Genomic DNA, 21664 nt, shown 5'->3' with positions numbered 1-21664 from the left:
TATCAAAGCAGCAAAAGTACTGTTCAGATGCAGTAAGTATAGCTGCTGACCCTGCTGAGTTCTCCCTTCCCACACCATCTGGCCCCATTACTTTTGTGGGCACAGCAGACTCGCACCACATGGAGAGGAAATCTCTCACATCTTTTGCAGTGCAACCTCCTCATTTTACAGCCAAATCACAAGGTTCACGTGCCCCAAGACATGAGTTTCTGCTCATGTTGAAAGACAGCAGCAGTAACAATTACTGGGAAGGAAAAAGAGCAAAGAAAAATTCAGAGGCTTTATAAAGCAAATGCTTTGTGCTAGGCACAAATGACACATGAATGTTCATCAGTTCTCAAAACTACTGTTAGTGAGCTTGTAAGACATAAAGTTTAAAGTCAGCATTACATTTGTGAGCTTAGAAAATAGACTATTTTTAAAATACTCTATCCTTTCTCAGTAAAATAAACCAGAGTGAAAGAAGCATGACTACTTGTGAGAGACTGAAATCATTAGTGGCTTAAGCATCAGTAAAATCACTGAAACACTTTTGTCCACTGTAGCAAACTGTGCAAAGAAGCAACTGCTTACCAAAGCCCCCGCCTACCTAAATATGCCTACTAATTTGGACTGTGACTGGAAGTTGAGATAAGATAAAGGTGATACTACTGTCCAATTATACCAGGAAAAAAAACGTATCCACAAGTGTGAGGGACTGGAATGCTAATGGTTCAAGCAATCAAGGTGCAAGCTGAAGCCCAGGTGCTGAGGGTGTACACACCCACCACCTCAGGCTACAAGCTGGGTGTTGAACAAGATAAGGAAAGAGGTAAATCCTCTGAGGTGAGGTGGTGTTTCTTTGTCCTTACACAAATGACTCAGCTGTGGTAACTCCCCTCTGGGAAGTATCAAACATTCATGTGAAGCCTAAAGGTATTCATCTCTGCTGATGGGCCATAATTGACTCAACTGTGCTGATGTAACAGGCAACTGTAACATCTTACAAGGTGTAAAAGACTCATGAAATGTCATGTGATCCAGTATTATATCATCCTCTGTAAAATTTCCCATGCCAGGGGAGGTACTGGGGGCATTTCTACCTAGCCTAAGCATAAGAACTGCCCCCCCCCACTCCCCCCTGCCCAGGATCCCTCACCGCCCTGGGCTGTCTGTGACAGATTCAGAGTGCAAACATCACTTTGACAAGACTGAGACTCTCACCACTGAAAACACCACAAGAAGAAGAATGGGATGCCACTGGAGTCCACAGAGTGCTGATAATTTTTCTACTTAATCTGTCTCTCTGTCACTCTCTTTCTCCCCTGTTGAACCCTCTTTTCCCCCCTATTTCTTTGTATCTCTCTCTGCCTAACATTTACTACTAAATAAAAATCCATACTACTGATTTTGGGACATGGTCTCCTTTGCACCTTAATTCGGGCAGAGGCATCTCTTTAATGATTTTAATAACCAAATCAAAACACTACTAAGTAGCCAAACGCTGTTACCATTCTTACTACTCCCATTTTTACAGATGCAAAATGGGAAAGATAATGAATTGGGATGTGGAGAGGGAGAGCACTGAAATTCTTGTATTTTCACAGAATTACAGAATATGCTAAGTTGGAAGGGACCCACTGGATCATCCCCAAGAGTCACAACATGTGCCTGAGAGTATCATCCAAATGTTTCTTGAACTCTGCCAGGCTTGGTGCTGTGACCACTTTTCTGGGGAGCCTGTTCCAACTACCCTCTGGGAGAAGAACCTTTTTCTAATATCCAACCTAAACCTCCCTTGACACAACTCCAGGCCATTCCCTTGGGTCCTGTCACTGGTCACCACAGAGAACTGGTCACCTGTCCCTCCTTTTCCCCTCATGAGGAAGTTGTAACTGCAATGAGGTCTCCCCTCAGTCTCCTCTTCTCCAGGCTGAGCAGACCAAGTGCACTCAACTGTTCCTCATACAGCTTCCCATCAAGGCCCTTCACCATCTTCATTGTCCTCCTTTGGACACTATCTAATAGCTTAATATCTTTCTTATATTGCAGTGACCAAAAGTGAACACAATATTCAAGGTGAGGCCTCAATGATTTTACCAGATTGCATAAAATGTGAAGAATAAAACAGTAATGGTCTCAAATTCCTCCAAGAACAGTTCCATAAATCCATGGATTGCATACGTAGAGAAAGGAAGGAGAAAGATTGAGGGTTTTGATGGGAGACCCCAGGAGCTCTGAGCTACAGCTGTTGCTGTTGACTACTACTGCCAAAGGAGAATCTCTGTCAGAGGTGGCTTTCTTTACTAAGGGAAACCCATATTACTTGTATAATTTTGGACACGTGGCTACTGGAACAGTTTAGAAGAAGAACTGAGTATATTTGGTAGGTGAATCATATTTTTGCATTTACCTCTTTAGTCATGAATGAAAAATTTCCATTATCTGATTCATCAACAGGAGCTTCGAATTCAAATTGGCTGTTTCCAACCACAAATTTTTTACCCTATGGAAGACAAAAGTTCAGTTTAGAATTTGTATGGCATCACCAAGCATAGTAAACATCACGAGGCAATATCCTGTTCAGCTATGGAAGTAATTAAGACCAAATGCAGTAGGCTAACCAGTTACAGTCATCTAAAGCAGTGCTAGTGAAATACTGAGTCAGAGCAATCTAGTACTTCGATGCATTCCGCCAACATTCATTCAGGGTGGACACAACATGCAGTTCAAGAAAAGTAAGATCATATGTAGCACTCAATTTTAGGGAGTAATAAGAAAAAGCTAGGATATGTAAACACTGGATGGCTTCACACATCAGATATGTTATTAACAGAGCTATGTGAGTTCTGCTCTGTAGGGATTCTGGGCAAAGCAGCAAAGCAAGAACTGCATGGGAAACAGGAATGAACATCTCTCAGCTCCTTCTGGCTTTCTCCTGCCTTACTATGACTCCTGATGCATTTTCACAGGAAAGTCTTTGATGGCAGCACCAGTTTAAGGGTATTCCTGCCTCCTAGACACTGTCTTTCCCTCTCTTGTCCTTAGATCCAAAATCCATTAATTACTGTCTTAAGGCTGAAGCACATACCGATCTTCACTGCACCAGCAAAACTCTCAGCTTGGCTGTTCTGTGATTCGGTCAAGGAACCGAGCTGGTTAAAAACCAAACACATCACCCTACAACACTGTTTCTGTGCTGGATCATTTTCCCGCCCACAGGACAGCTGTGCAAACAGCTTTGCCAGAAGAATCTTAGAAAGAAATGAGTAGCAAGGATATTTTCAGACAGTATTGTTGGTAAAGACTTATGAAATCAGATCCCACTGGGGGACAAGATAACCTTCATCTGTACAAAATCACATAATCATTTGGTTTGGGACCTTTAAAGATCATCTAGTCCAACACCCCTGACATAGGTGGGGACATCTTTCCCTAGATCAGGTTGCTGAAAGCCCCATCCAACCTGGTCTTGAACACTTTTATGGGTGGGGTACCCACAACTTTCTTGGACAACCTGTTCCAGTCACTCATCACCCTCCTTGTAAAAGATTTCTTCCTTATATCTTATCTAACCCTACACTCTTTCAGTTTAAAAAATGTTGCCCCTTTCTCTTTTCCTAAGGCCCGGGTAAAAAGTCTCTCTTCATCTTTCTTATAAGCCCCCTTTATATATTGAAAGTCTACAAGTGTCTCTCTGGAGCCTTCTTTTCTCCAGGTTGAACCACCTCAACTCTATCAGCTTTTCTTCATAGGATAAGTGCTCTACCTCTCACCCAGCACTCTGATCATTTCCATGCCTCTCCTCTGGACCTGCTGCAACAGGTCCATGTCCTTCTTGTACTGGGGACTTCAGAGCTGGAGTTTCAGGAGAGTGGGTAGGAGGAAGATAAATACCTCCCTCGACCTGTTGGCCCCACTTCTTTTGATGCAGCCCAGGATACCATTGCTTTTTTTGGGCTGCCAGCTCATATCTAATGTTTCATTCCCATGTCCTTCTCCACAAGGCTACTCTCAATCCATTTAACCCCCAGTCTGTACTGATATTGGGAATTACCCTGACCCAGGTGCAGAGCCTTGTCAGTGGCCTTGCTGGACTTCACTGTGACAGGCTGGGCAGTGGATATGAGCCCACCAAGGTTTGGGGCTGAGGAGGACAACGTGTTCTAACCAGTTATAGGGCCTGACTCAAGACTTTGGTAGGTTTATGTTATAGAGGGGAACATACCTTATACTTCTTCCTTCTTAGAAGCTACATATAGAAAATAAGCTACTGACTGAGACTTGTTTGAAACTTTTACAGCTCATTCTTGCTTTACAGAAAACATCTACATACTCCAAGTTTAAAGCACCTCCTTACAAATCCTTTTTTTTTTTTGAGGAATACTGCCTTGTTTTCCCTACTCCACATATTTTAATATAACATCTGTTTTTCAAAAGTATTCAAATTCTGTTGCTGTGTAAGGCTTTCCCACATGCTTAACAGAAGGCTCTGGGAGAGAAGGGGAGCTTCCGTGTGTGTGACAGCTGATACCTGCAGTGCATTGAAGTCAGGAGGTGCTATACCAGGCTCTTGAGCAGAAGGCCACAGAGCTCACAGCTGGCAGTCTGGGTTCAAGATACATGTAGCAAACACTAGGAGGTGGGTTACACATCAGACACACAGGACAAAGACAAATCCAAATGGGAAATTACTTTTAATGAGAATCTTTGGTGGGCTAATAAGGTTATCTTGATGCTGGTACATCTGTCTCTCCTATTCTGCCAATCTTTGAAGGACTCAGCTGGAGAGTGTCTCTCAGAAATTGCATGCAATATGATTGATCAGTACTAAACTTTCCTCTCAACTGCCTATCCTGGATGAGGCTATTCCCAAATGAATGACAACAGCTTGCATTTACCTCTCCTTCCTACTGAAATTCTTTCAGAGGAAGGAGTGGCAGAAAAACAGTCAACAGCCTCTTCTGTTTTAATCTATTTCCCTGCAATGGAAGTCCTCACGAGGAGACTTATTCATTGTACTTTAAGCATTCACAAGTTAGGAGGTGCGTACAAAACATGCAGGCTTATACTTCCTCCATCAGTTCTGCAATAGCAGTTTTTTAAGCCATTCACCTCTCCTACTCACTAAGTAGGCCTTTATTGCTCATCTCCACCTAGAAATGAAGATGCTTATATACACAATGTTGGCTAGTGTACTTAGTCACCCATGATAAGGCTGGTTGTGCCTTTTAAGTAAAGCACAGATTAAACTGAGATAATAGAACTAGTAGTTCAAAGTGACAACAGAACATTAATTTTTGCTTTTTCTAAGCAAGAATTTAGGCAAGGAAAGTGGATATACCAGTGTTCTAATCAATAAAGACCTTAAATGTGCTTATAGCTGCATGACTGCTAGCTCTAAACACACTGTAATGCCCACCATATCCTGTAGAAAAATTGTTCCACATGAGAAGCCAAATGCTATTTTGCATTTGGGCTGCAGGCCAACCCCTACAAAATATCCATCCATGGCTTCTCCTGAGCCACCTCGATTTCCATGAGATGTTTACCAAAGGCTGAGTGTAAGTTATGCCCTTACTCAAATGAATTTTCAGTCATCAAAGTTACTGCTTCAGATAGCATGACCCCACAGGCATGAGTGCCTGTATGATTACAACTATTTTATGCCTTATTTGTCTGCTATCACATAGAGGTCTGTGTATACAGCTGTAGTAACTGTGTGTGCCTATTCCAGCCCTGGCACTGAAGGCATTATATTGTTTTGGCTTAAAAATTCACATCTGTACCAGGATATATGGAGCTGATCCCATGACAGACATGACATTCCCATATGGCTCTTACCCAAGAAAAATTACTCTGACATCATTTGACACTCATTGCTCTCCAACATCTTTCCAGCTTTGGGCCTATGTATTCACCTTGACTTAGAGAGACTTGAAATCCCTGTAAGCCTTCCCAGTTCCAAGTTGATAAATACATACTAGGTCTGTTCTGTAGGCAAATTGTTAAACATTGCTACCCATGATAAAGCACTCAATCCATAGGATGTGTCTCTGCCTTTGTTAAATGTAATTGATATCTCACTGAATAAAAAAAAAAAAAACTCAACAGGTTTTTTCCATTGGCTTTTTGCTACTAGTAGTTCAGAAAGATTAAAGTGCCTAATTACAGAATGATAAACTAGATAAAGGACTTTTTGGATTCCTGCTGCTGCTTCTCCTTTTTGGAGGAAGAGGGTCCACTAGAAGCCAAATTCAGTACATCTAAATTATGCATCTACCCTGAATTTATTCTTGAGAGTGGCTTTTCCACTTATTTCCAGGAAGCAGGAAAAGATTTTCCTCTTGTGCAGAGAAACAGCTCTTCGCAGTGTTAAACAAAAGAAATATGAGTTTAAACTCTGGAATACTCTTCAATTTTTAGCAGAGAGAGCTGTGGCCCATAAGAGAAGTGTTGTGTGCCACATGTTGCACACAGTCAGACATCCTAGCAGGAACCAGTCCTAGCACCTTGGAGAACAGACCAAATTCACCCAATTTCTTTTAATCATCTGTATATATTTTAAGGTCTTCAAACAAAAATGTTTATCTTTGAGCATATGTTTATATAGCAAGGTCTTCATATATGTCTATCGTAGTGATACTCAGCATGGTCCTCTTATGATTACAGTGCTTACGGGTTGCTTTTTACCCTTCTCTGAATACCCTTCTTACATCGCTGCTCTTCAGACCTGTTGACCCTTTTCCATCCCTTGGCAGATATAGCAGAGGTGATAGAAGGGATTTATAAGCTATAGAGTACTTCAATTTGGAAAAGGAAAAAAAAACCTCAAAAAAAAGAGCCTTCTTTCCCTTGATAGATGGCCACTAGCTAAAGAAATCGATGCACTCCTCCCCAGTGTATCTATCATCAATTTACACAAAGACAACACAGAAACAAAGAATAGAAATAATAAAATACTTGAGCTATTACCTAAAAATGATTTTTAGGCTTCATTTTTGTCCAACTAACAATAACATTTTATGCATTGTCTAGGTTACAAAACAATTAAAAGCTTGAGGTCAAACTCTGACTTCTCAGAAGATTTGTAATTTATTTTCTGGAAGCAAGTATAGAGAAAGAGAAGCCTTTGCTATGGTTGAAAAAATGCCTGATCTGCTGGTTTGATGGTCACACACACACAAAAGCAAAAGATTATTTTATCCAAGCTAAGAAAAATTTAATTTCTGAGTGCATTTTTGTGTTTGAAAGGTGAAAACTGAATTTAGCACAACAACAACAAAACCCAGCAAGTATTTAATTAGAAAAAAAGATATGAAACATTCACAATTTCTACATCACCTCTCATTTCATTAGATGAAAAAAAATCGTCCAGTGTTTCATTAGGTCTTAAAGTCTCCCCTCCAATTTTAGTAGTTAAAATATTTTTCTCCAGCTATGATTCTCTCTTGGTGATGACTCTACTACAGCAACCAACACTGCATCGAACTTGAATGTGTAGCTCTTTTCTTTCTTTAAAAACAAGTACGAGTAGGATCTCCAAGGCACATTAATGCTTTAGTTTAGGGGTGTGGATGCAGTTTAACTTGCATTCAAATGACAGCTAGTTTTGAATTAATCTGCTTACCTGATAATAATCTAGATGCTTTCCCTCAAAATACACAGTTGTTTGGTACTCCATAGGTATTATTGGAGGGTCAGGGTTTAGAAACTGTGGGCATTCTTCTTCCTGGAGAGAGAAACATTTTATATATTATTACAACCAAAAAATCTTATCACAATAAGCTCCAACAGCCTTCGGACAATAGAATGCTTGTTCTGAAGAACTTCATGCTTAAAATACAGTGACAGATTTGATTACACCCTTTCAAATTAGACATGCTAAAAATGACTGCAGCATATGTCAAAGCTGTGGGTGATTATCTTTCCCTGCCTTGAAATCATGTTCCTCCCATTGAAGCAAAATAGTAAAAGGAACAGAAATATCCTTTCAGGAGTTATTCAGTCTCACTGCCCCTCCTCAATCACACCCTGAATTCCCACCCCTGCACTGTCACTAAAAAAAAAACCACCTTACACTTCTGGAGCTAACTTTAGGATCATTTTTAAATCCCTAATTCAACCAACTGATACGAGATATAAAGCAAACAAAACACTGAAGTGTTCTAATAAAAACCTAATAACCTTATTTTTAAACATTACCATATTTTGTTTAATCACATCCTGTATTGAAGAGGACTCTTCACAGATATGTCTTTTCCAGTCCCACTGGCAATTCCATCTATTGCTTGCACAGGAATAGCATCTACAAATATAACACGGTAGTCATGACAAACTGTCAGGCTTTTCCCCCCACTGACAGAAAAAGTAAATGAAATTCCATATTTATTCATGGATAGTAGATCAGTCTGTTATAACATCCTTACTATGTTAAGCTGAAAACTTTATAATAAGAACAGTTCAAGAAATCCAAAAAGCTATTTTAGCCATTAAATATTTGAGCAAGGATCAGAAAACCACAGTATCTTGCACAGACATTGAGATCAAGCCTGAGAGGACTGGAAATTATTTTGATCAACCTTCATACATAAAGCTGAATAAAGATTTTGGGCTGGCTGTGCCTGCCATGGGGCAGTAACATCTCAAGCAGGGCAGATGCTGAGGGCAGAGTCAGCATTGACTGTCCTACTTGAAAGCACCACAACCTAAAGCACCAATCTATCATTTCAGGGAACCAGTAGGCAAGCAGATATCCACATATCCAGATATCCACCTGTAGATACATCAGCAGCTACAGAAATGGTAATCCAATGAACTGGCCTTTAATTATGTGTGCCATGAATATTTCTATTCCACACCTTGTGTTGCTAGCTCATCTGGTGCCATTCAACCATTTTTAAACTGCCTTTAAAGGTAAGAAAAAGGATTGGGACACTGGCAATCTTTGAGAGTGCCAAAGGCTTAATTATGAAATGATTGAGTAACTCAGCTGTCAGTTACCTCACACACAAAGCTACAGAATGCAAACACTTAAGAAGCTGAAATACTTACGGCTGATTTTCAATAAGATTCATTGCTTCTTCACAGTCATAAAAAGGGTAAGTATGTGATGCAAAAAATATCTTGTTCTCTTCAAAGGTTAACTGAAGTGGAACTGAAACATGATCTGTCACAAAAGAAAAAAAAAATTATCCAAGTGGTTGTTGAATTCTTCAGCTCTTGAGCTGAATGATACAATGATAACACTTTTATCATTTTACAGGACATAAGCAAATATTTAACTATCCTATTGACTCTGTATCTCACAACTATAAGCTCTGTTTTGTCTTAGAATTTTAAAGAACCTAGAAGAACATGGAAAATTGAGTAAGGAGATAATTGAACACAGATGAAAGCTGGCACAGGAACAGTCATTTTAAATAAAAAATTTTCTTAAATATGAATATGTCTGTGTGTAAAATTAGTTCTTTCATTTTTGAATTAAAACTGTTGTCATGTGAATTAAAGCAAGTGATCTTTGTGATTAATGCCCAACAGTGCTTGCAACCGTAAGTTAGCACAGGCACTTGTGAGCTTCAGTTTGCCGTACATGATTTCTCCGCAAATGTACTTCTCATCTGTTGTGCTTTCCTCAGTGAAACTTTTTGAAATACCTTTTTCAGAAATCATTAAGCCCTTATGACAAGCTATTTCACAAGCTATTGAGCAATTTCAAACTCTGCTTTCTGGAACAGGTTCTTAGAAGACCATCAACTGCTTGGCTGGAAGTTACTTTTGCCTGCACTGGGTCCCCTTGAATATTTCAGACTCAAAGGAATGCCAGGGGATTTCCTTACAATAGGGTGGTGAAAAAGCATCCTTCCTAGAAACGTCCTATTCCTTTTGGAACCAACCACAACTAAAGCAGCCCAGACTTTTCCAATATCAGTAGGGTTTCTTAAGAGTAACTGGATGGCTCTGGACTTTTTGTCACATGCTGCAAGGAACATACAAACATCATGCATACAAATATCTTAAGGGCAGGTATCAAGAGGATGGTGGTAGACTCTGTTCAGATAGAACAAGGAGTAATGGCCAAAAACTGAGACACAGGAGAGTTCCTCTGGATATGAGGAAAAATATCTTTACTTTGAGGGTGACAGAGTACTGGAACAGGCTGCCCAGAGAGGTTGTGAAGTCTCCTTCTCTGGAGATATTCAAAACCTGCTTGGACATGATCCAGTGTAACCTGCTCTAGGTGAACTTGTTTTATCAGAAGGGATGGACTAGGTGATCTCCATAGGTCTCTTCCAGTCCTAACTACTCTGTGGTTCTGTGAACCACTGCCTGTGTTTGTAGCTACCTACCTTCTGCTGGTGTCTGCTGAGCTTCTGAGCATCCTTATATTACTTTTGAATATCCTTTCAGATGGATCCCTGTGCAACCAACTTAGAGGGACATATTATTTCTAGGTGACTTGCTTACTCTAATGCCTTCTCTGACAGGCTTCTAGTCTCATATTTTATGCTGGACAACTCTGAGATGTCATGTTTATCAACCCCATTACTTTATGTCCCGCTTTACAAAATATTTAGGGAATGTGAGTTGGCCCTAAATAACAGAGCACTGTGACATGCCCCAGCTAGTGTAAAACTCAACAATAAGATTTTAATACAATTATTTTCCCTGCAACTGCAACTGGATTTTAACCTCTTTCAGCCTTAAGAGAATTGAAACTTATCTTAAAAAGTGCTTTCAAGTACCGCTCTGATAGTTCATGACTGCTTTGATAGATATAAAAGATTTATCCTCAGGGGTATGTCTGCAAGTTGTAAGAGCACCTGTTTTTGTTTGTTATTTCTTTTCAGTTTTTAAAACTTGATACATAATAAACAGTGCTGTGTAACCAGTTTCAGTCCATGTGTTTATACATCAAGATGTATGAATTAAAGCACCAACAAAGCACTATCTAGGAAATAAATTATAGCTGGCAACAGATCTTAAGCCTGTAATCAGTGGTTCAGAACAACGATGCAGTCTTTAATTATATGATCAAGTATTTTTCCACTGGGCTTACTCTTGCAGAGGTTGGAGGACACACAGTAGAATAGGCAGAAGGCTTTATGATAGAAAGGACAGCCTTGTGACTAGAAAACAAGCCACTGAAGTACTATTGACTAGAGCAAAACTGAGACATCAGGCATGAACAGCTCACAGTTGAAGCACATATGCATCTCTTCTGACGCTGCAACTCTGATTAGAGTATCTGGGTTTTGTTTGTTTGGGACACACAACAGCACCTCTCAGGCTCCATGTCTATGTGTCTACCAAGCTACCGTTTCAGGTTCCTAGCAGAAACACTGGGAATGCTATAGCTTATGAATACATCAATGCAAAAAGTTTGAGCAAATGGACAGTTCAGTAACAGACTATTTGGGGAAAGGGACTGGAAGAGGAAAAAAACCCAGCTTGTATGCATCTCATATAAGAGCATCACATTAGAAACACCAGACTATGTTCTTTTCTCTTGTTATCTATGGAGGGTAGCAGTATTTCTTTACCTTGATGTTTTGGTGTTGGAGGAATTATATCAGGTGGATCACAGATAATAACCCCTTCTTTCAACTGAGCAGAACGTGTTGTTCCCCCAAATGTACAGCAAACATTGTCACTTGCAGTCAAAATTGGCAATGGACTTACAGTCAGTTCCACCTGGAAACAATTTAAAAAGGGTAAAATGTTTGGAAGAAATGATTCAAGAGCTGGTAAGGTTTATAATCACAGTATTTCAACTGCTTTTGTTGTTGTTGTTTTGTTTTGGTTTTTTTTTGTTTGTTCAGTGGTGATATTTTAGCTAGCATTACAGAAGATGGTTCTCCTTTTCAATTTTTATTTCTTCCCATCTGGTAATCTTTTCTTCTTGTATCTCTACCAGTTTTTCCAGGCTGGGTCTCTGCTGAATTATACTGATACAAAAATCTCTTGTCCTGTCAATCCATTAGATCAGAACAAAAATGTCTGTACAGACACACCTAAAGCCTTTTATTCTTGTCCTCAGCATCCAGTTTAGCAACACTAAGCAGAGTGGTTAACTCTTAAATCCTGACAAACTTAATTAAAATTACATTAACCTTCTGTGTTACTAGAGAATAATGGAACAAAGCTGGATAGACCAGAAATGCTGGAGTTCGAAAGGGATGAACAGAAACATGGCTTCCTCAACACTCAATGTAACTGCAAAAAATCTATTGAAATCTATCACTACTGATAAAAAGGATTTCTGAGTGATGGTGAGATGTTAACCTCCTCCAGGAGAGTGTATGTGAGGAACTAAAAGCAAAATAAGATAGGAAAACTTAACAAGGAAAGAGGAAACAACTAAAATGAAATTCTGGATGCTGTCCTTGACTTAATGTTTCAGGTGTGTTCATTATACAGTTTAACTTTTTCCATTTCTTATTGCCAGTAGAAACCAGTTACACTCTACTAACGTCCTTATTCAACATAGAAATGGCCTTAACACAATGCTATTTACATCATTTAGAAATGGAATTAAAGTGACTTGGCAGACAGTTTCTTTATTTCTGATTAAGAGGAATTAAAAGCCCTTTACTGATTTTACTTGCTGAGTATCCCTGGGAAGGCCTCAGTCTGCACTGGTATGCTCCATTTCAAATTAGAGAAAGTTTTAACACCCTGGTCACACTCCAAAAACTCAGTTTTTTGCATGAGTCGTTTTGCATGCTGAATTTACCTTCTCCATGTACCCAGTCAGACTCCACTGCGTAGGCAAATCTACTGCTGATTTTAAAGCAACAGCTTATGGTTTCATTGCTTACTTAAGTTTATGCTCAAGTAAGCTGAAAGGGCAGCATGAAATCTGCCCTACCAATTATTTTTTATGGGTTATACAACACTGTGCAACACTTCCATAATATTCAGACAAATGTAAGTGCTTTATCATCCATGCTAGTGCATCACTTCGGTTTACAGGTCAAATTCAAAAATTTCTTAGAAGAAAATGTAAACTGCAACCTGCAAGAACAGCAGGCAAGAAAGAGCACTGTGAGAAATGCCAGAGACTGAGATATCGAAAACACTATCCTACTCCTGGTCTTCACTGTGCATAAAGAAATGCAGATATTCATCTTCCTGGTAGTCACATCAATGTGCTTTAAGAGTATATAAGAAAAGCATTTTCCTGTAATACCTTAGCAGGGGCTCTGCGACTCATATTTAGAGGGTCTGCACTAATGATAGTCACACATGTGCCACTTGGACTCCACAGCCAGTGATTCTCCTTATCAGATGTTCCACAGTCTGCCTTCTTTGTGCACCTGAAAAAAAGAAATAAAAACCAAAGCAAAGCAATATTATAGCTGGACTCTGACAAAAAATTTTCTTTAGTATTGACTAGTGGAGTTGCTATTAAAGAATTTTTAACAGAACAAGTGGTGTAATAACTATTGATGGTTTGAGGTGTCAAAAGCAAGTGCCTGTACTATTTTGGACACCACCTGGAATTAGACAACCCAAATCCATAAAGAGGAAGTAATATTTAGCACAGGAACCATTGCCTGATCATCTGAAATGAAGCTGAATAACCTTCATTGTAATATATAACAATATCCTGAAGGAATGGGCACAGCCTGTTTTTTCTGCAAGTCAAATGGCAGACTTCTGTATGTTGTCAGTGATAAGACCCAACACTCATGAGCATAAGATGAAACAGAGGAGTATTGCTGGAGATACTCAAGCTTGTGGAGAGTTATGAAACAGCTCTAGAAATGTTACTTTCACAGTGCATGTTTTCATTACCTCCTGCCACTATTTAAGGCCTCTCCCTGCCAAGGCACTGTTAGAATTACAGGAAGACAAGAGTGACTGTGCAGCCTCACCAAAAACACTGGGAGATTTTCCCAGCTCAAGTACAGGAAGAAGAGATGCTGCAGTATAGAGGCTGCATATGTGGCTACAGAAGCTTGTTGAAGTGTGTGTGGGGACAGTCTCATGCATATTCTTTCCATTCTGTGCAAAGTTTAGGAGCAAATGCTGTGGAACCTCTGGTTGCTGCAGCAGAATAGTAAATCATCAGGGGCTTTAACACTGTGCAGTTGTTGCACAGCTCTGTCAAACCTCCTTTAAACAAATAATTTACATACAGAGTCTACATTTACATAACATATCCCCAAACACAATACTAAGTGCTGTGTATGAGCATGAGACAGATTTTAAACTTAGAAATGAAACATTTTTTTCTCCCCACAGAAAATAAATACTAGCAAATGTGAAAATTCATGTTTGCCTCTTCTCAGAAACCATTAATATTTTGAAATATTGAGGTCAGTGGTCATATAAAAAATCTGAAGGGAAATCTAGAGAAAATTGCCTTTTTTATGATATATGACACAACCTTCAACTCCCAGCAGCCCAGGAGGAGTTTGAGGTTATATTCCAGATCCTTGGGTTTCATCCACAGCAACTGAAACCCAGGCTGGAGGAGTTACAGTATATTACACAAACTTGCACACACTGCATAAGTTTCTCTGCAGTGCTCCATATTATGCTACATCAGGTTGATAGGTAACCTAACGCAATAGTTCACATTTTCAGGCAGGAAGGTAGAAGGCTGAAATTCATCTGCATATTATAATTAAACATCCCCTTTGTTCCAACAGCAAGAAGTTAGAATCACGAATTCCCAACCACTCATGCCAAGGGGTTAATTAACTTAGTCAAAAAGAGAACTGCAGGACCACTGCTCTTCCCTCTCGGCATTCCGAGAGGGATTTTGCAGAGTGCAAAGAAAAGACATTACAGAGCAGTTCAGTGCTGTCCTAGTTTACATGTGTTTGAATATTCATTCAGTGAACCTCTGCAGATAGTCAGCCAAATACCACTTTCTGCTCTCCTACAGGTAGGTAAGGGTCCCCTGCAGCCTCATGTCTTGATAGATGAAGTTTATATAAAATCAGCATTTCAGCTACACACTTTATTTTAGACATGGAACAGTTTTTTCCATTTGTGTTCTTTTTTACACTTTACTGCTCTACTTAAAATACATGCTATATTTTCTGAGTTTGAAATAGGGAGCATTTTTTTATTTTCTGGAAGAACATTTGACTGTACAGTTCAAAGACAGATAAAATATACAGTTAGAAAACATATAATCATTCTCAGCATCAGCAGAAAAGTATATATTTTCCAAAACTAATCAAATCTGCATAAGTAAACGGGGACTTTTTTTGTGTGCATAGAATACTGATATTAATGTCTTTGTGAATAAAATTAAATCACTATCCGGAGTGTTAGGCTGAGTACAAAATGCTGAGATCACTACGTCGAGCAGTAACCCATAGCACATGTCAAAACTTGAGCTATTCCACCGCCTGCACCTGAGCAAACACCAGCAGCACTCACCTGCCCTCTCTCACACACCAGCCACAGTATGGATCCCTCGCTTGGGCACACTTCTCACAGTCCGAATGTTTGTGGCAGTCCTGCACAGGTAACCGATACACCTGGAGAACCAAAAGCAAGGCAAACCATAACATCTGAAGAAGGCACAACACGACAGAAATGTTTGTGCACAGAGCTGTACAGCGCCATTGCCTGTGGCAGCAGACGGCTTGACCCTGTATTATTATCATCAGAGCTCAGCCTGTTCTTAACAAAATATGTATAAAACCAGAGTCTGTTTTTTCCCCCTTAACAAAGTCCAAATTCCCACACTTTTTCTTGATTTTTTTCTCACTCCAATATTATTTAATCGGTCTTCAAAGTGATGTAGGACATTGTTATAATCAAGAATCATGAGCAAGTCTTACAAAAATTGAGCTTTTCAGTTCCTCCAGTTATGTTACTTCTGGAAATCTGCATTACATCAGTCATCTCAGGACAGAAACTGCGTCAACAATGCTCTGAATTCAAGAAACAGCTACTGCAGGACAGATACTTTCAAAAGGCTAACTTGGAACTGACTAGATAATTGTTTTAACAGAATATTCTCCCCTCCATATCACTAGCACAGATATGAAATTGTTTGGAAATGCACTTTTAGCCAGAAGGCATTTCAGAAAGTCTGCAAGCATGAGAGAACCAGGGCGCTTTGGGTTACTTCACTTCTCCATGCATAACACTCCACCATGGAATACATTCACAAAATAAAATGGAAATAATTATGACAGGAAGCAGCAGGGAAAAGAACATCATCAATTCTCATGTCTCATTCCCCCAGTAAGTATTTAGCTTCTGGTTTTGATTTCCTTTGGTGCTGAGAATAAACAACTTTGTCACAGAAAGAGGAGCCAGCAAACAACCATTCCTTTTCGCTATGCTGCTGAAATGATGCAAGAGAAGAATGGGACATACATCTTCCTGTTGATGGTTATGTTTTACTTCTAAAGAGCTCAAAAAGTCTAGGAACAGTAACTCTGAGATGTGGGCTTTCTTATCATCTCATTTAAAACAACTGGCAATTATAAAGCTACTTTACTAGCCTGAGTTTGGCCTTTTCCTCACATTTGGAGAGTTAAGGAAAATGACTCACTTAGGGAAAATGCCAATATTGTGCAGTTTGATTGCATTTATTAATACAGGTGTTTGCCTTTTCAGCATTCTGTTCTTTTTAGCTAACTGGAGCTGAGTTACTGGCACTCTGTTTCACTAACTGGTACCCATGAGTAATTGAATATCCAGTGAGTGGGGTTTTTTTTATGACAAAGTATTTATTTCATAATTCTGGCAGGCATAAACAAGCCCTAGAGACTGCTGTCTTTGCAAGTTTTATGTGACCTTAATGATTAAAAAAAAAAAACAAAACCCAAACCAAAAAAGCAGCTCTGTTTACAGATAGTTTCAAAATGCAAATAAACTAATTTTAGAGATTTTCTAGTTGGCACTCTAAATTAAAGAGTGTTAAAAACTAAAACAAGTGAACAAGCTAGTGATCATGGCAAGTGACTGGCACAGTCTTCTGCTTTCCTCATGGTATGGTACACACCGTAAGGAATCTGGGATCCTACCAGTGAGGTACACTTGTAATGAATCAGCATGAGCACTGCAGGGGTGCTAAGCTCCTTTCCAAGTCCCCCAAGAAGCTGCAAGGGGTTTCTCCTGCTCTCTGTCCAAGCTGTGGGAGCAGAGGAGACCAACTTTTGAAAGCATTTCCTCCAAGCCACCCACTGCTATTGACACCACAGCAGAAGCTAAGAGAAGAAGAGGGAGGAAAAGTGAAACAGGAAAGGAAGTGCTTGATTCTCACTATGGCACTTAACTCCTATCATTCTTGCCTGTATTTCTCTTGTCTGTATTTCTCTTATCGCCTACCATATCACCACTTTTGCTTTGCTCAAGTGCTAACAGAACCCAAGCAATTAATTTCCAAATGCTGAGGCAGGCTGCATCTGCCAGGTAGCTCAGCAGCGTGCACACCTATCAGCGCAGCTAGCTGCTCTTTATTGTTTACCTTATTTTAAATAACTCTAAACCACTTAAACTTACAAAGCAGAGTTCTGATATCTCTATTCCTAGAACTCACAGCCATACTTAACCCAGAAGTGCATGTTTCAGCTTTTATTCTTCTCCCCTTGCTTACGTCGCCTCGTTTCTCCCAGCTCTGAAGGCCTCTATTCTCCTCCTGTCTATCTGCTTCTAAAAGTGGGTGGGACTGCTCATCATAATTAACTCCTGGAGATGACAGTAATGTAATGCCATTACAGAGCTCCCAACTTTAGCTATTCATATTTAAGCTAAATAGGTTTTGTAAAAGAAAACTATTATTCATATTATTCAGAAACAGCAGTGTCTACGAGAGCTACTTGGAAAAGATTAAAATGAAATCCTTTCTTTGGCATAAATTTGCTGCTTTCTAAATTTAAATGTTTTGTAGAGATGGAATTATTTTTATGCAGGTTTCCTCTGAAAAAAAATTGTCTTGGCCTTTTAAATTCTACTATTTCAAGGTGACTGCCACCAGAAAACTTATCTTCCTTCAAGATTGCTGATATCCCTTACGTTACTCAGCAGGACATGCTGTAGCCTCATAAGGGCCTCAGGGCTTTTACATAACATGCCAGCTTGTCATATGTGGTGCCAGGCCACCCAGAGTTTCGTGGACAATGTTGAAGTTTGGAGTTCTGTTCCAAATCTGAACAGAATCCAAATGAGAAGTATCGACTACTGGAGAAAAGGAGAGGAGAGGAAGGGGGAGAGGGAGGGGGAGAGGGAGAGGGAGACAGAGAGGGTCGGAGAGGAGAGGGTTGGATAGGGTTAGAGAGGAGAGGGTCAGAGAGGAGAAGAGAGGAGAAGAGAGGGTTGGAGAGGAGAGGGTTGGAGAGGAAAAAAAGAAAAGAAAAAAGAAAAGAAAAGAAAAAAGAAAAGAAAAGAAAAGAAAAGAAAAGAAAAGAAAAGAAAAGAAAAGAGAAAAGAAGAAAAGGAAAACCTGTCTCACACTACCATATTATTAAATGCTTTATCAGTCGTTTATCTGGCATTTTTTCCAACATGGTTTCTAGCCTGAAAACCTTCAGCTAGACTATAACATTCTTGCAGCACAAATTTATATCAATCCTTTTATAAAACAGTCAGAAAATATTCTTCTTTTATTGTTTTTCCAAATACTCTCCTTTCATAGCCCCCCTTCCACCCCCTCCATTCTCTGTGTGTTACTGCTGCAGAGCACCTCCCATGTTGCATTCCATGTCACTGTCAGGGCTGCAGATGGTCACAGCCTGTTACCCACCTTGTACCAGAGAGCTGCTGAACCAAGCGTTTGACACCAGCAGCTCCAGCCTCCACAAAGAAAAGTGTCAGAAGAGGGTTACAGCTGGAGGTGAAGGAAAAATCTGGCATCCCTCTCATCTCCTACTTGTTTTTTTTCTCCCTTTCTTTACAAATCTCCACTGTGCCCTCACCTGACAGCACAAAGAAGGGGAACCTAAAAGAGATTGCCCGTGCCTTTCCTAAAAAATTGGACTTTTCCCGCTACAGTCAAGCAGAAGCTTAAACAAAAGTGTTTCCCAAATACATAATTATCTCCATTGCTTCTTAGTTTTTGACAGTAAGACCCACAAAAACTCCTGGTGGCTTTACAGATGTGTCAGTGCTAGTATGTGAGCCACCAGAATCCTGAAGTACTCTTTGAAAGAACTGATGGCAGCTAGAGCATCCACCAGTGCTCCACACACACCACACTGAGCTCTAGGGCTGCCTGGCCCCGAGGCTTTCTGGTGCCAATCATGTCCACTTCGTCCTTCTCACAGATCCTGTATGAGAGCTTCAGAGGTGAACTCACTTCCCATTCCCAATCACTAAGCATCACAGATATGACAATTCTCCAAGTCACAATAAACAAGTCCATCAGCTTAGCGTTGAGAAGGGTCTTTACACACACAGAGTAGGGGGAGTCCCACTAAATAGGGTGACTTCCAGGAACAACACAGAAATGTATAAATCTCGGGTCAAGCTACAGAGAAAGTGAAAGTAGGCCTGGTCCTTAATGCAAGCAGGACACATTACCTTGTCTGTGGTCATCACGTACAGATTTTCTTGGGTTTGGTCAAGGACCAGGTCCTTCTTTATGGGTTTATTTAGTTCAATAGCAAGAGAGCTGTACTCAGTTGCAGTGGATGACAGGAACACCTATTTCATGGAAGAAAGAAAGGTGGTTAATGTTGCTTCTTTTCACCCAAATATTATATCTGGCTACTGCAGTAAAAGACAATAAAAATATTTCTGAAACCACACTAACAACAAAAGCAGGACTAAGCAGAATTTCCATACATTGTCGGTTGTGGGGGGCAACACAGAGGAAAAAAAATGACAAGATGGTAGAGGTACTTAATGCCTCCTTTGCCTCAGTCTTTAAGACCAGTTGTTCTAAGGGTACCCAACTCCCTGAGTTGAAAGACAAGGATGGGGAGTGGAATGAAGCACCGAAAATTCAAGGGGAATTGATCAGTGACCTGCTGCACCACTTTTACACACCAGAAGCCTCTGTGTACTGAGGGAGCTGGCAGAAGAGCTCCCTGAGCCATTTTCCATCATTTACCAGCAGTACCAGCTAACTGGGGAGGTCCCATTTGACTGGAGGTTGGGAAATGTGATGCCCATCCACAAGAAGGGTCAGAAAGAGGATCCAGGGAACTACGGGCCTGTCAGCTTGATCTCGGTACCAGGCAAGGTCACAGAGCAGGTCATTTTGAGTGCCATCATGTGGCATATACAAGGCTACAAGGGGATCAGGTCCAGCCATAATGAGTCTATGAAAGGTAGGTCTGGCTTCACCAACCTGATCTCCTCATGTGACTCACTTAGTGGATGAGTAAAGGGCTGTGAATGTTGTCTACGTACACTTCACTAAAGCCTTTGACACTGTTTCCCACAGCATTCTCCTGGAGAAACTGGCTGCTCATGGTTTGTACAGATGCACTGTTCGCTGGGTAAAAAACTGTCTGGATGGTTGGGCTATCCAGAGATGGTGGTGAATGGAGTAAAATCCAGCTGGCAGTTGGTCACTAGTGATGTTCCCCAGGACTCAGTATTGGGCCAGTCCTGTTTAATGTTTTTATTAATGATCTGGCTGAGGGAATTGAGTGCGCCTTCAGTCAGTTTGCAGGTGACACCAAGCTGAGTTGGAATGTTGATCTGCAGCAGGGTAGGAAGGCTCTACAGAGGGATCTGGACAGACTGGATTGATGGGCCAAGGCCAGTTGTAGCAGATTCAACAAGGTGAAGTGCTGGATCCTGCACATGGGTCACAACAACCCCATGGAAAGCTACAAGCTTGGGATAGAGCGTCTGGAAAACTGCCTAGCAGAAAAGAAGCTGGGGGTGCTGGTAAACGGCTGACCATGAACCAGCAGTGTGCCCAGGTGGCCAGGAAGGCCAATGGCATCCTGGTTTATACCAGAAATAGTGTGGTCAGCAGGACTAAGGAAGTGATTGTACCCCTGTACTCAGCACTGGTGAGGCTGCACCTTGAGTACCGTGTCACGTTTTGGGCCCCTCACTACAAGACAGACATTGAGGTGCTGCAGCATGTCCAGAGAAGGGCAAGGAAGCTGGTAAAGGGTAAAGAGTACAAGTCTTATGAGGAGCAGCTGAGGGAGCTGAGGTTTTCAGTCTGGAGAAAAACAGCCTGAGGGGAGACCTTATTGCTCTCTTCAACTGCCTGAAAGGAGGTTGTAGTGAGGTGGGGGTTGGTCTCTTCTCACAATTAGCAAGCAACAGAGAAGGAGGAAATGGCCTTGAGTTATGCTAGGGGAGGTTCAGATTGGATATTATGAAATATTTCTTCATAGAAAGGTTTATCAAGCATTGAAACAGGTTGCCCAGGGAACTGGTTAAGTCACCATCCCTGGAGATATTTAAAAGATTTTTAGATGTGGCACTTAGGGACATAGAATCATAGAATCACTAAGGTTGGAAAAGCTCTCTAAGATCGTCGAGTCCAATCACTAACCTAGCACCACCATGTTCACCACTAAACCATGTCTCTAAGCACCACACCCACATGCCTTCTGAATACTTCTGACATTGTTTGGTGGGACTCGGCAGTGCTAGGTTTTTGGTTGGACATGGCCATCACTCTCCTTCAAGCAAAAGAAGGTGTTTGGTGTTGCAGTCTTGACATTTTAACACTACAAACATGTCAAATCTTGAGCACCACACAAACAGAATTTATCAGAGCTTCAGCCTGGGC

General features: G+C 40.6%; 1 protein-coding gene across 6 annotated transcripts in view; it reads right to left on the bottom strand.

Annotated features, from left to right (window-relative positions):
- Positions 1-21664, bottom strand: part of PLXNB2 (plexin B2) — a 256105-nt gene that overhangs the window by 57773 nt on the left and 176668 nt on the right. For all 6 annotated transcript variants that reach the window (XM_027639657.1, XM_027639662.1, XM_027639659.1 and 3 more), the window contains 8 exons: positions 19480-19602; positions 15382-15482; positions 13172-13298; positions 11523-11673; positions 9034-9148; positions 8185-8287; positions 7610-7711; positions 2393-2485 (listed from right to left, as the gene is read on the bottom strand). In XM_027639657.1, coding sequence (XP_027495458.1) covers positions 2393-2485; positions 7610-7711; positions 8185-8287; positions 9034-9148; positions 11523-11673; positions 13172-13298; positions 15382-15482; positions 19480-19602 — 915 coding nt within the window. The remainder of the gene's footprint in view (positions 1-2392; positions 2486-7609; positions 7712-8184; positions 8288-9033; positions 9149-11522; positions 11674-13171; positions 13299-15381; positions 15483-19479; positions 19603-21664) is intronic.

Source organism: Corapipo altera, unplaced genomic scaffold, assembly GCF_003945725.1.
Source record: "Corapipo altera isolate COAL_440 unplaced genomic scaffold, ASM394572v1 1b, whole genome shotgun sequence".
In the NCBI taxonomy this organism is placed as follows: Eukaryota; Metazoa; Chordata; class Aves; order Passeriformes; family Pipridae; genus Corapipo; species Corapipo altera.
The sequence above is the reverse complement of the archived record's forward strand: the minus strand, read 5'-3'. Positions and strand labels throughout refer to the sequence as shown.